General features: G+C 41.3%; 1 protein-coding gene across 1 annotated transcript in view; it reads right to left on the bottom strand.

Annotated features, from left to right (window-relative positions):
* Positions 1–13,120, bottom strand: part of MYOM2 (myomesin 2) — a 106,257-nt gene that overhangs the window by 78,409 nt on the left and 14,728 nt on the right. Inside the window, exons 6-9 of the mRNA XM_006137769.4 lie at positions 12,306–12,398; positions 4,726–4,814; positions 3,870–3,920; positions 3,422–3,586 (exon numbers count right to left, since the gene is read on the bottom strand). Of these exons, the coding sequence (XP_006137831.2) occupies positions 3,422–3,586; positions 3,870–3,920; positions 4,726–4,814; positions 12,306–12,398 (398 nt within the window). The remainder of the gene's footprint in view (positions 1–3,421; positions 3,587–3,869; positions 3,921–4,725; positions 4,815–12,305; positions 12,399–13,120) is intronic.

Raw genomic sequence — 13,120 nt, 5'->3', positions numbered from 1 at the left:
CACTCCCATACTGTTTGCCATCAACTCTGTAATTGACCTGCTTTGGTCTCCTTTGATGTTCATTGATTGTTATTCCTTGGAAGTTTGGTTTAGAGGTGACAAGAGTTGTTAGTCACCCATTCACACATAATTGACCACTAATAGTTTTTCTTATCCCACATTTAGATAACAAGTGTAAATAGTTACCTCCATGAATGAGACCAGCACTAACCTTACCATTGTCAACCCCTGGGTCCACTTTGCCAGTTATTGTGATTTAGAAAAACCCCAGGGAATTATTTGTTATTGCCTTGTGATCTGTTTGTTTTTTATTTTAATGATTATCTGGCGTCCACATAGGTAATTGTAATTAGTTGTAATTGACTACAGTTGACTGTAAATTATATTTAGGTGAACTCTCCCAAAAGTTAAATGAGTGCCAGTGTTTGTAACAATAAAAACCAGGATTTTTCTTTAGTTTTGAGTCGTGGTCTCATCCTACCAGCATCCCCTTCGAGCCTAGCATTTTAGCGGGGCTGGACAATAACGTACCAGATTCTGCTTCTGATGCATTTTGCAGTTTGTGCTCACTGCATTGGGTAGAGCCATGTGATCAGACTGAAGTGAAAGCTGAACTCTCCCCCCTCCCTCCCAGCTTTTGCATTTTATTTTTAATTTTCTTCTAGTTTATGAAAAACCTAGAGCACAGTGATCCCAATGAAGTTCAAGGCTGAGGGATCAGCTCCTCTGAAAACCAGGCCACTTACTTAGGTGCCTGAATATATACATTGGTGCCTTCCTTTACAATGTAGGGGATTCAGTAACTTCCCAAGCAAAGCCTAAGAGGGAATTAGCTTTAGAGACTAGAATAGGACCCAGGAGTTCTGTCTGTCTAGAGTTATATGCAGGGCCGGACTAAGGGGTGGGCTAGCCGGGCAGCTGCCCAGGGCGCCAACCTATGGGGGACTCCTGTTGGGCTGCAGTGGCCGCCCAGTGCAAGGACCATGTTAACCCCCGCAACAGCACCCTTCCCCCCATAGCCGAAGGGCCCTGCATGGCCAGGTGCAGCCTGCCCCGGGCGGCCCTGGGCTGCACGCCATCGGCGGTGGCTGGGCCGACTGGGCAGCGCATGCACCATGTGTCTTCCCACGTGCATGTGCTGTGTGCCTGGAGGTGGGGCCATGCGCCCCGGAAGCGGCACCGCACACCTGGGGCCCGGGAAGCCAAAATGGCTTGGGCCGGCCCAGGTTATATGGCCTCTTATGTGGCCATAATATATGAGTTCCAGGCTCTCACTTCCATACTGAAACCACTAGAATATGTTTCTTTCACCATGAGCTATATGCTGTCAATTCCAGAAAGTTCTTGGCTGTGTCTAGACTGCATCCCCTTTCCGTAAAAGGGATGCAAATTAGACATATCGCAATTGCAAATGAAGCGGGGATTTAAATCTCCCCCACTTCATTAGCATAATGAAGCTTTGACGGAAAAAAGCGCCAGTCTAGACGCGGATCTTTCGGAAAATAAAGCCTTTTCCAAAAGATCCCTCATTTTAAGAGGGATAAGGGATCTTTTTGGAAAAGGCTTTATTTTCTAAAAGATCCGCGTCTAGACTGGTGCTTTTTTCCGATAAAGCTCCGAGCTGGAAAAAAGCGGCAGCCATTTTTATGCTAATGAAGTGGGGGAGATTTAAATCCCCGCTTCACTTGCAATTGCGATATGTCTAATTTGCATCCCTTTTACGGAAAAGGGATGCAGTCTAGACACAGCTCTTGAGAATAAGTCTGGAAGTGCCAGGAACCTTGATTTTTCTCAAGATACACTGAAAACAGAGAGCTTTACCATGTGTTCTGAGTTACCAAACATATTCCCTTAAATTGCAGCTAGTTTTTGTTTAAATCACATATGCACTGATAGAAATTACAGTGTTTGCATTTTTTCCCTTTATAATTTCCCATGTTACATATTCTACTAAAATGTCAGCCACATTCCACACTCTTTACACTTTTGTGTAAATCTGATATAACTTCTTTGACCTTCATGGAGTCCTTAGATACCCATATGACCAAGTGAAGATTCTGACCCTCCATCTTTATAATGTATTTATTACTTTAGAACTTTTTAAAGAAAATCTGCAACCAGTCAAAATTGCATCCAAACTGGACTTAAATGAACAATCTTCAGAGGTAACTTCAGTTCAAGTTCTTTACAATCTTAAATTGGTTTAAATAAGATAGGAATTTTAAATGAACGCCTTTTACTGTCAGAGACTTCATTCAGAGGATTTGACTCAAGTGACTTATATATTTTGAATAGTTTAGTGACCAAGAACTGCTCTAAAGCTTATTAATTCTGAACAAACACAAATTCTCTTGTGTATAATTAATAGAAGTAAACCACAGAGAGCAATCTCAGGTCATTAGTTGTCTATCATTTGAATAATAAAATCTGTAGAAGTTTAATTAAAAAATAAATTATTTTAATACCAAACCAGAATTCAATATAACTTGTCTGAAATAATAAATGTAAGTCCGAGTTTTGAGTTCAATGCCCATTTCTTTCTAAATCAGAGAATTTTAGAAGACAGCCATCATGTTAATTCCATTATTAACCTTCTTGCCCTCAAAATTTATGCAGTGGATCTCTTGGCCTAAAAGTTTCACTGCCAACATTTGAGGCATATAGCAAGTATCCAATACAATCACATAATAATCACATTAATCCCCGCAGTTCTTGGGTGGGAGAATACACACATAAACCTCCCCATGATGTCAGTGTCAGAGGTCAGTTTTTTAACTCATGTTCATTAGAACAATACTCTTTACTCCAATATCTAAACGATTTAATAGGAAATAAACTCTTAACCTCATTCAAGCCAATGGCAAGATACCCACTGACTTCAGTCAGGCCTGGATTTCATGCCCAATCTTCACCTCAATGAGAACATTCTCCTCTTAGCATGGGTGCATCTCAAAATAAGCTACACAATCTGAGCTACACAAATTGTAAATTTTGTAAATCTCTACACCTTTGAAATAGTATGATAGATGCCTATTTCCCTGCAGGACAATGAACCTATGCAAATCCTCAGGACCTGAATCTATGTCTTGACACTAAGCTCAGATTCCTTCAAACTGCTTCTTTGGCTTCTCCATAATTCTCTTTGTTCCATATCTATGTATTTTGTCACCTACATCTTCTCGCTCTTCACTGCTATTTATGTCAGTTTTTTGCTCACTTCAGCAGAGTCAGACTAAGAAGGGAAATCTTTCATCTGAGATAGTCACAAAGTAAAAAAGATCTATTGGGAACTGTCAAAATAAATCTTTTTTTCTGTTAGGAAGGTGAATTCTAAACCTACACACATAGCCTGTGAGAGAATCTGCACATGAACAATTAAAATGCACTTAAATGGAGCCAAATGAAGTGAAAATTTACTTACTATCTCTGTACCATTCAACACGAGGTCGAAGCCTAGTCAGATCTGGGGTGACCAGCAGAGTACATTTGAGTGTAACTGTTTCACCTTCCATCCCAAAGGTAACACCAAACTTCTCCAAAAACTGAACATCAATATGGGTGAAGCAAACATCTGATGACAGGGGCACTGCACACAGAGAAATCATGAGAATATTAAGCACTAGAGGATTGTTGTCCCGATAAGAGCAGTAAATAGAATCCATGGGTGATGCATATTGCTAGTCAATACTTGCAGCTGGGAAATTAAAAGCACATGCACATCTTACATTGTCATGTCTTAACATTTAGAAAGGAAAGCTAGAGACAATATTTATTATTTTGAGCTGAAAAAAATATTACTGTACTCAGGTGCCAGGCAATGATAAGATTGCACAACGATACATTTTCTCACAAACAAGAAATACACTTACAATGGATGGGTAATATTGCACCAGGGTATGGCTCTTCATCCCCTCTGAATCCTGTAAACAAGGACAGTTAAGAATCAACCCAAATAAGGGTGACATTTATTTCTTATTTGTAGAAGTGTTGTAGCCATGTTGGTACCAGGATATGAGAGACAATATCCTTTATTGACCCAACTTCTCTTGGTGTAAGGAACAACCTTTTTACCTTCAAATAGCACTTTTCTGCAGTTTTGTAGAAAATCACCAGAATGTCTGAATTAATTATAAGGAGGGCATATACTGTTGAGTACAAGGGTTTCACACATGCTGTATGAAGATTTAAAATGACATGGGCAATCAAGAATTAGCAGGCAGTAGTATGTGTTACAAATTGTTGCAGTGAGCCATGAAACCAATGTCTCTCTTAAATCTGAAGCAAAATACAGGACTATGTAGCACTTTAAAGACTAACAAGATGGTTTATTAGATGATGAGCTTTTGTGGGCCAGACCCACTTCCTCAGATCAAGCAGTGGAAGAAAAGAGTCACAACCATATATACCGTATATATGGTTGTGACTCTTTTCTTCCACTGCTTGATCTGAGGAAGTGGGTCTGGCCCACAAAAGCTCTTCATCTAATAAACCATCTTGTTAGTCTTTAAAGTGCTACATAGTCCTGCATTTTGCTTCAGCTACACCAGACTAACACGGCTACATTTCTATTACTATTCTATTAAATCTGTGGATTTTAGTGTCTAGAAGAGCTAAAAATGTACGTCCCCAGGCTCATCTTTGGAGGGTAATTTGCATTCCTTTGAGGATGAGGACAGGTTTTTTTTATTATATTTATTCCAGGCTTAATTGTTTTATAAGACTTACTCCTCACAACCACAGCAGCGTTGGTTGACACCTGTCCATGGACATTTGTTGCAATTGCTGTATAGGTAGCAGTATCATCAAAATTAGCTCTGTGGGGAAAAGAGACAAAGTACTGTTAATATAAATGAAATTATAAGATCAAAAATAATTTACACTGCATCAAATGCAGCCACACAGGGTCTAGTGTTGAAATAACTCCCACTCTTCCCCACCCAAGGACAATGGGCTTAATTCTTTTTCCATCATGATCAAACAGGAGTAATTCCACTGGAGTCACACTGCTGTAAAGTTGTGGTGAGCTCTTTGTATTTTTTAAGAGCCCCTGAATATTTTGATTGTGTAAAATTAATTTGGAAACTCTCAGATGAAAGGGATAAAAATATGGCTGCAAGATTATGGACACCAGGTGTGAAAGAACAGAGCACACTCAAAAGTGTGTGATGCAAGGATCCCAAGTTTTGTGGCATACCATATGGATATCGCTGGAGTGATAAGAATGGCACGCATTTGCTTCTGAGCCATGTCATATATTTTCGATTGTGACATGCCACAAAGTGGAATAACTGATGCCACTTACTTCCAGAAATTTACCTCTTGCTGACCATAAACAGGACCAGATGATGGGTCAAATAAAAGAATTAAATGTACAGGGCTCCTAGCTCCTCCCAAAGACAGATCTTCAGCCTTGTAGTTTACAGTAGCAAAATAAAGTGGCAAAATATGGAATAGATTTTTACAATAATTATCAAAGACATAATAGAAAACCCCACGACTTGCTTGGATTACCACAAGAGACCAAGATAGTGGCATAAATACTACAGCATGTGGGGTTGTTGTGTATGCTGGGAAAACAAATTAATCACTTTTTAACTCAAAATTGTTGCTCTTTTAATACACACACAAAATAAACCAGTAATTCTTCACAAATCTATCTAAAGTTGAACTGACCCTTTGCTGTGGTATCTGGTCTTATGAAACTTTGGACATGAATCCTTAGCTTCTTAATATGGAAAGAAAATACAGCATAAAATTAAAATAACACTAACAGTCTGATGTAAAAGATCAAAAAACGAGGAAAACCTGCAGTAAGTTTTCTATTCTCTTCTTAATCTACACAGTTATCTCTAGGTATTTAAGCATAAGTGGCATATAGGATTCACACTCTATATGTCAAATTGGTTTGTTTGGGATTTCTGACACAAAGGATGACATTAGCATTCGTATTATTTTATATATTTGTTTGTTTATTATTCAAGCATTCCATCCCATAGAAGCTAGAGCCTCCTGAGTGGCAGCTTACCACGAGCTGCTCTGCACTCCAGAACCCAACTTTGCAGCATGAAAGATGACCTTTGGACTCTGCAGCCACACCCACATCCTTACACATTGAGGGCACATCCATGCAGCAAGGCAAAAGTCAAATTAAGCTATGGAATTCTGATACGTCAATTGCACAGCTGAAGTTAAAATAGCTTAACCTGGCTTTTGGCGCTGTCTACGCAGCAGGAAGTAGAAGGAAGAGCACTCTTCCTTCCACTTCCCTTACTCCTCGTGAAATGAGGGTTACCAGAGTCAGAGTAAGAAGTCCTGCAGCTTGCTATTACTTTGAAATAATGTTGTTTTTTTCTAAATTAGTTATTCCAAATAACATCAGTTATTCCAAAATAACGCTGCTGAAATAATGCTGCTGTGTAGACATAGTCTGATTGTGCTTCCCATAGAATCCAGAAGGGATGGAAGATCTCCCCCTCAGTATTTAAATTTAAACAAGCATAAAACATTTAGATTCTTGTGCCATAATGTATCACTACTAGTACCTTACCTGTCCTGCAGTGACATTTGCAAAGCCAGGATACTTACACATTTTGGGGGGTTTCTGTTTTACTTTTTAAAGCAATGCTTGTGGAATTTGAAAACTAAGAGCTGTGGTTAGTTAGGCATACTGAAGCAGATCTTACATAGCTATATGCAATCTTCCCCCCACACAAGTCGGTGAATGCTCTGTCAAGGCCCCTGCTATGACAGCTCTAGATCTTCCTTAAAGAAGGACTGCAGCCAGTTATACTGGAGCTAGGGACCTAACAAAAGGCTAAATAAAGTCTTAACTGTATTCCCTGTGTGTGAGGCAGTGTCTATTTACACTTCCTAGAAGGAGCCTGGGAAATCTAAAGTCTGGTCTACTGTAAAAAGCAGTTTATCAAAATAACTACATTAGTAAGGGGTGTGAAATAACCACACCCCTACCCAACATAGCTATGCCAACAAGACACCCAGTGTAGACACAGCTAAGGTGATGGCACAGGGCTTGATCAGCATAGCTAACGTCACTCAGGGAGGTGATGTTCCTGTAGGGGCAGAAAAACCCCTTCTGTCTGCATAGCCTGCATCTACACTATAGGGCCATTTCAACATAGCAATGTCAGTGTAGTCTCCAGAGTGTCAACATACCCACATTTGCTTCCCTGCTCCCTGTTGCTTCCAAGGAGGCAGGGCCAGTCTTACGGTTGGCCGATGTGGGCCCGGGCCCAGGCCCAGGGCATTGCAGTCAGAGGGGCACCACAAAGGGCTGACCCCTCCCCTACAGCTCCTTTTTTGGCATTTCTTTGCCTCTCCCATCTTGCACCTTGGGTCCCTTCTTCCTCCTCACCCTTCCCCTCTGGCCAACTGAACATTCCAGTTCCAGCGTGCTCTATCTGGGGAAAGGTAGAGCAGTGCACTACAAGCCTCCCTCCCCCATGCTGCAGCCAGCCAAGGGAATGCTGGGGCTAATTGATTTCCCCCACCCTTGGGAGCGAGGCCAGGACGGGACTGGGATCAGCTGATCCCAGGTGAAAGCATGGCTCCACTCTGCTAAGAATGTTGTCTGCTCCTTTTGCTACTGGAGTGAGGAAGTAGCAGCTGCAACTGCAGAGTCCTTAACAGAGGCAGAGAGAGGAGAGTACCTGTTCCCACTGATTGAACCCTGAGCTAGCTAGCCCGCTGCCTACCCTTCCTCCAGTCTCCAGAGGGTTGTGGCCCCAGTGGCACAATCCAGGCTGTGTGTCATTTGCAGAGATGGCAGGAGTGGTGGGAAATGGTACTCCAATAAGTGCCTGTGTTCATCTGTTATCAAGACCCTCAATAACACTTTTGATGTTGTTTTTTCTTTCTCTTCTCCAGCCTGCATCTATCTGGTCCTTCTCTTCAGGGCATGCTTTGTTTATAGCTGGAGATAGCCCCTGTGCCTGGGTTTATCTTTTCTTGTCCCCCCACCCATGCTCTACAAAGAGCCAGGTTTATTTCTTCTGCTTCTTGTTGCCCAAAAAGTGCCCCCTTCCAAGCCTTGTCTTTCCTTTCATGTGAAAAGTCTGGTGGTGGTGCCAGACCTGTCAGGTTTTTTGTTTGTTTTTTTATTACTGAAAAATAACAAATCTCTTCCTAGTTGCTGTTCATGATGCAAAGAGCATATGGGGGTACGGAGGAGTTATTCTAGAGAGATTTAAGGTGAATCAAATCCTTAGGCTACATCTAGACTACATCCCTTTTTCGGAAAAGGGATATAAATTAGATGTATCGCAATTGCTAATGAAGCAGGGATTTAAATCTCCCGCGCTTCATTAGCATAAAAATGGCTGCCGCTAATACAACAATGCAATCTTGAGAAGAGCAAAGTGATACATGGTGGACAAAATCTTTTGACCTATTCACAAACATTGCTGGGTCTAAATTAATCATTGACAGTGTAATCGATGACAGGTGAGACCTGAATTTTGTTGTAGCCAAGAACAAAACACACTGGGTGCATCTAGACTGGCAAGATTTTGCAAAAACTTGCCAGCTGTCTACACTGGCGCTTGAATTTGTGCATGAGCACTGACGTTCTAATGTAAGAATTCAGTGCTGCTTGCGCAAATATTCTGATGCTCCCGCTCAGGGATAAGCCCTCTTGTGCAAGAATACTTGTGCAAGAGGGCCAGTGTAGACAGGCACCTTAATTTTTTGCACAAGAAAGCCCGATGGCTAAAATGGCCATCGGAGCTTTCTTGCGCAAAAGCACGCCTATACTGGGAATGGATGCTTTTGCCCAAAAGCATCCATGCCAATCTAGACGCTCATTTGCGGAAATACTTTTAATGGAAAAACTTTTCCGTTAAAAGTATTTCTGCAAAATCATGCCAGTCTAGATGCGGCCACTGTGTAAAAAGGTGCATAACAAGGAATGGGGCAGAAAGAATACAAATGTTCTGCTATTATATAAATCATTGGTATATCTGCATCTAGAATGCTGTGTTGATTCTAACTCAAAAGAATAAAGCAAAAACATGACCTGTTCCAGGTCAGGAAATAAGAATCAGTGGAGGCAAGGAAAGGCTCACACATGATGAAATTTGAAAAGATTGGCCTTCTGCCTTAACTAAGGAAGCCCAACTAGGGGTGTGTCTAGACTACACCTCTCTGTGGACACATTAGACACATTGAAATTGCTAATTAAGCAGGGATTTAAATATCCCATGCCTCATTAGCATAAACATGGACACCACTTTTTTTCTAAACAAATTTTAAAAAAATGGCAGGCTAGATGTGGATCTGTCAAAAATAAACCCTTTTTTGACAGATCCTGTAAACCTCATTTTTTGAGGAATACAGGATCTGTTGAAAAAGGGTTTATTTTCGACAGATCCGCATCTAGACTGCCGTTTTTTCAAAAAAACTACGTTTCAAAAAAAAGCGGCAGCCATGTTTATGCTAATGAGGTGCAGGATATTTAAATTCCTGCTTCATTAGCAATTTCGATGTGCTTGATTTACATCCCTCTGTCAACAGAGGGATGCAGTCTAGACATAGCCTAGGAGGTGAAAGACTAGCACAAGACCCCTCTAAGCAGCCAGAAATCAACAGAATATGGGAAGGGTTGTATCTTGTGAATCCAGAAGACATGGTAAATTGACCAAAGGATGTCTTAAAAATCTGAAACAGAGCTATGAAGGTGATTTGGGTTCCTGCACAGGTTGAGAGTCCTCTGAGATAAATGGGCAGATGAAAGTTTCCAATTACAACTAAAATGGGGGTGATGCTCTGTTTTTGGCATCTCAAGAATTTTCCATCTGGGGACAAAATACCCAGTATATTCATAGGAATAAATGTCACACTTGCATCAGAAGTAAAAGTTCAGTACATATGCCTTGGAGAAGTGCTAAGAAGAAATTCCAAAGCCATTTTAAGAGGCTGCAGCTCAGATGACATGTAGCTCAGCACTTTGGTATGGACAGCTGAGAAGAGTACAGGAGTGGTTAGGTAAATAATCTTAGCTGTCCTGTATCCAGAAAAAAAGATATATGCACATTTCAACTTGTTGGCTCTGCCATCTGAAAGTCTACATCACATCTTTTTTTCCCCTTCCAAATTCAAGAAGTAGGCAGGATTTGTTTACACTACAAAGGTACAGCTAGTACTATCAAAGTGGGATTTTATTTCTTGCTTTTCTAAGGCCCTACTTAACTTGCAATATTGCAGTATTTATGGATGCTACAATTTTAAGCTACCACCACAATTTTTACAGTGGAAGCCCAACTATGTGTGGGGCCGATAGCAGAAGCTCCCACTCCCTGCCTCAGGTGGTGACTGTGGAAAATCATGGAAAAGTAATAATCAACTTTATTACCCCAAATAATATTGAAAATGTAAGCAGGGGCTGAATCAGTGCTTCCATTACAGCCAGCTTGAAAGTAGGAATAAGGGATCTTCCGGAAAAGGGCTTATTTTCCGCAAGATCCCGTCTAGACTGGTGCTTTTCTCCGGCAAAACCCCGAGCCGGAAAAAAGCGGCAGCCATGTTCATGCAAATGCCGCGGGGGATATTTAAATCCCCCGCGGCATTTGCAATTCTGACTGGTCTCATTAGCATCCCTTTTACGGAAAAGAGTGCCAATGTAGACACAGCCCGAGTGTGTTTATATAAAGACAGCTTGCCCCTGCTTTGCTTAGATGTGTTAGATATTTGGCTGTTACAATGGTGTTTTGCTCACTGTAATCAACGTGGTTGGTGTTACAAATTGTGTTAAACTAATTGCAATCTCTTTAATTATTGGGGGAATACAAAAGAAGAGAGTCTGTTCTTAACCTGGCACAGAGGAGGGAAATATTCTTTGTTTAAAGAATGTGATTCTAAGTGTGTTCATGTAAATACAGTTCACTTAGTTTGCTTTGACCTGCTAGATATTCAACTGTTATAATGGTGTTTTGCCCCTCATTGCGTTGCCACTAAATGCAAGGATTGTGAGATATGATCACTAATGCTTGCATTTATTGTGGGAATGCAGAAAAGTCTGACTGTTTAACTCAGTTCGAATGAGAGAAACTCTCAGGCTATATCTAGACGGGCATGATTTTCCGCAAATGCTTTTAACGGAAAAGTTTTCCGTTAAAAGCATTTGCAGAAAAGAGCATTAGATTGGCACGGATGCTTTTCCGCAAAATCACTTTTTGCAGAAAAGCGTCCGTGCCAATCTACACTGGTCCTCTTGCGCAAAAGCATTTGCACAAGAGGGCTTTGCCCGAACAGGACCAGCATAGCATTTCCGCAAGAAGAACTGATTTCAGACTGTAGGAAGTCAGTGTTCTTGCAGAAATTCAAGCAGCCAGTGTAGACAGCTGGCAAGTTTTTCCCCAAAAGCAATTGCTTTTGCGGAAAAACTTGCCAGTCTAGATGCAGCCTCAGTGTAAAGAACTTCAGATGGACAAGGCTTCCCCTGCAAAGCTGCTCTGTGAATTTAACTGGGGGACGGGCAGAGGGAGCCAGCCAGAGGGATGGGCAGTTGTGAGCTGTAAGACTGGTTCAACCTCTTTCTCTTTCCCCCTCCTTCTCTGCCCTCCCCCTCTCCCCCACACACACATCCATTCTAATGATAGAACTAGAGCAGACTCCATAAGGAATCTCTTTATTATTTTTAATTTACTTCAGTAGATGCTAGAATTTCTTGTGACTAGACTGTGTTTTGAGCCACAAGAAACTCACGAGAGCTGAACTCACTAGGTTTGGCCCAGAGCCAAATCCATCACAAGCCAGTGGAGGATGCAATGAGTGGCCAGCGGAGCAGTGGCAGTGAGGTGAGACAAATGGCCAGCAAGGTGGTGCCAGAAAGTAGCAAGCAGGTGGATGGTGAGCGACCAGTGGAGTAAGATGCCTCCTTACCTCCCCCTCAACTCAGGATGGGAGGTGAACTCTGTGGATGCACCTCAGAACTCTGTGTCTGCCCTGACCAAGGGCAGCAACTATGAGTGGGGTGCGGAGAAGAGTTGGGCATGTGAAGGGGACATTTACATTGCTGGACTTAAAGACCTTTTTTTCTGTTCACTTACCTCTTGATTTGTTTCTTTTTGCTGACAATTTGTGGGCTATGGTAGATTTCCCTACCTCTGCATTACAATGACCCTATACCCAGACTATTTAGGAAGTATCCTCTCAAATAATTCAGAGTAACTGCCGAGCAGAAGTTAAGTGCGCTATAGTTCACATTTTTATAACACATTTTAGAAATTTACAGTAAAATATTTAACAGTTGTACACTAAATAGTATTTTCTTATTCATGAGAATAATTTACCTGTTTATCTCCAGCATATGCACCCCATATTTGCTTTCAATGCTGTATTTTCCTGGTTCACTTGCAGGTGTAATCAATTCCTCATTTTTATACCTAACAATCAAGAAGAAAAACAAATACCCTGCAGTACAATTTAGTGATTATTCCATCAGGATGTCATATTTTAATAACTGAGTTCTCTCTGTATAAATAGTATACATGAATAAATACAGGGAATATGACCATGACTTGCCCATACATGGTCAAGCAAGGAAATAAAAGGAAATAATTATAGTTTGGACAGGGATGTGAATGTAAAGCTACACGCTCACACTGAGCAGGCAAGTGGGGAGTGAGTAGAAATGAGTGAGAGTGTGTTGAACTTCCCAGCACACTAGCCAACAAAGCCACTGGCATGAACAGAAATAAGTTGCATCCTCATCAACTCTACAAGTCACTTCACCTAAGAAAGGGATCAGCAGGAACAAAACTGTTATTGAGACAATTCTCTCTCTGGGCTTCCTCTAGGACAGAATACCTTCATGTCAACCCTTATTGTTCAGTCTAGCCTATAGAAATCTTACAGTTATCTCTGCATATGCTGTGCACATGGATAATATATGAGGTTAGGTACCATAATGCGTTTTTTATACACATGATCTAAGGTTGGCCACATAACTCACAAGTGGTGAAAGCCCTAACAAGAGCATGGTCATTACTGCCACATGCAAATAAAAATATACTTTGCACAGTATGAGAGGGAGGTGATGAGACATGCAAGGGTTAGAGGAAGGGCTGAATGCAGAGAAACTATCTGGCCTAATCTTCTCAGAACA

Source organism: Pelodiscus sinensis, chromosome 3 (assembly GCF_049634645.1).
Source record: "Pelodiscus sinensis isolate JC-2024 chromosome 3, ASM4963464v1, whole genome shotgun sequence".
Taxonomy (NCBI): Eukaryota; Metazoa; Chordata; order Testudines; family Trionychidae; genus Pelodiscus; species Pelodiscus sinensis.
The sequence above is the reverse complement of the archived record's forward strand: the minus strand, read 5'-3'. Positions and strand labels throughout refer to the sequence as shown.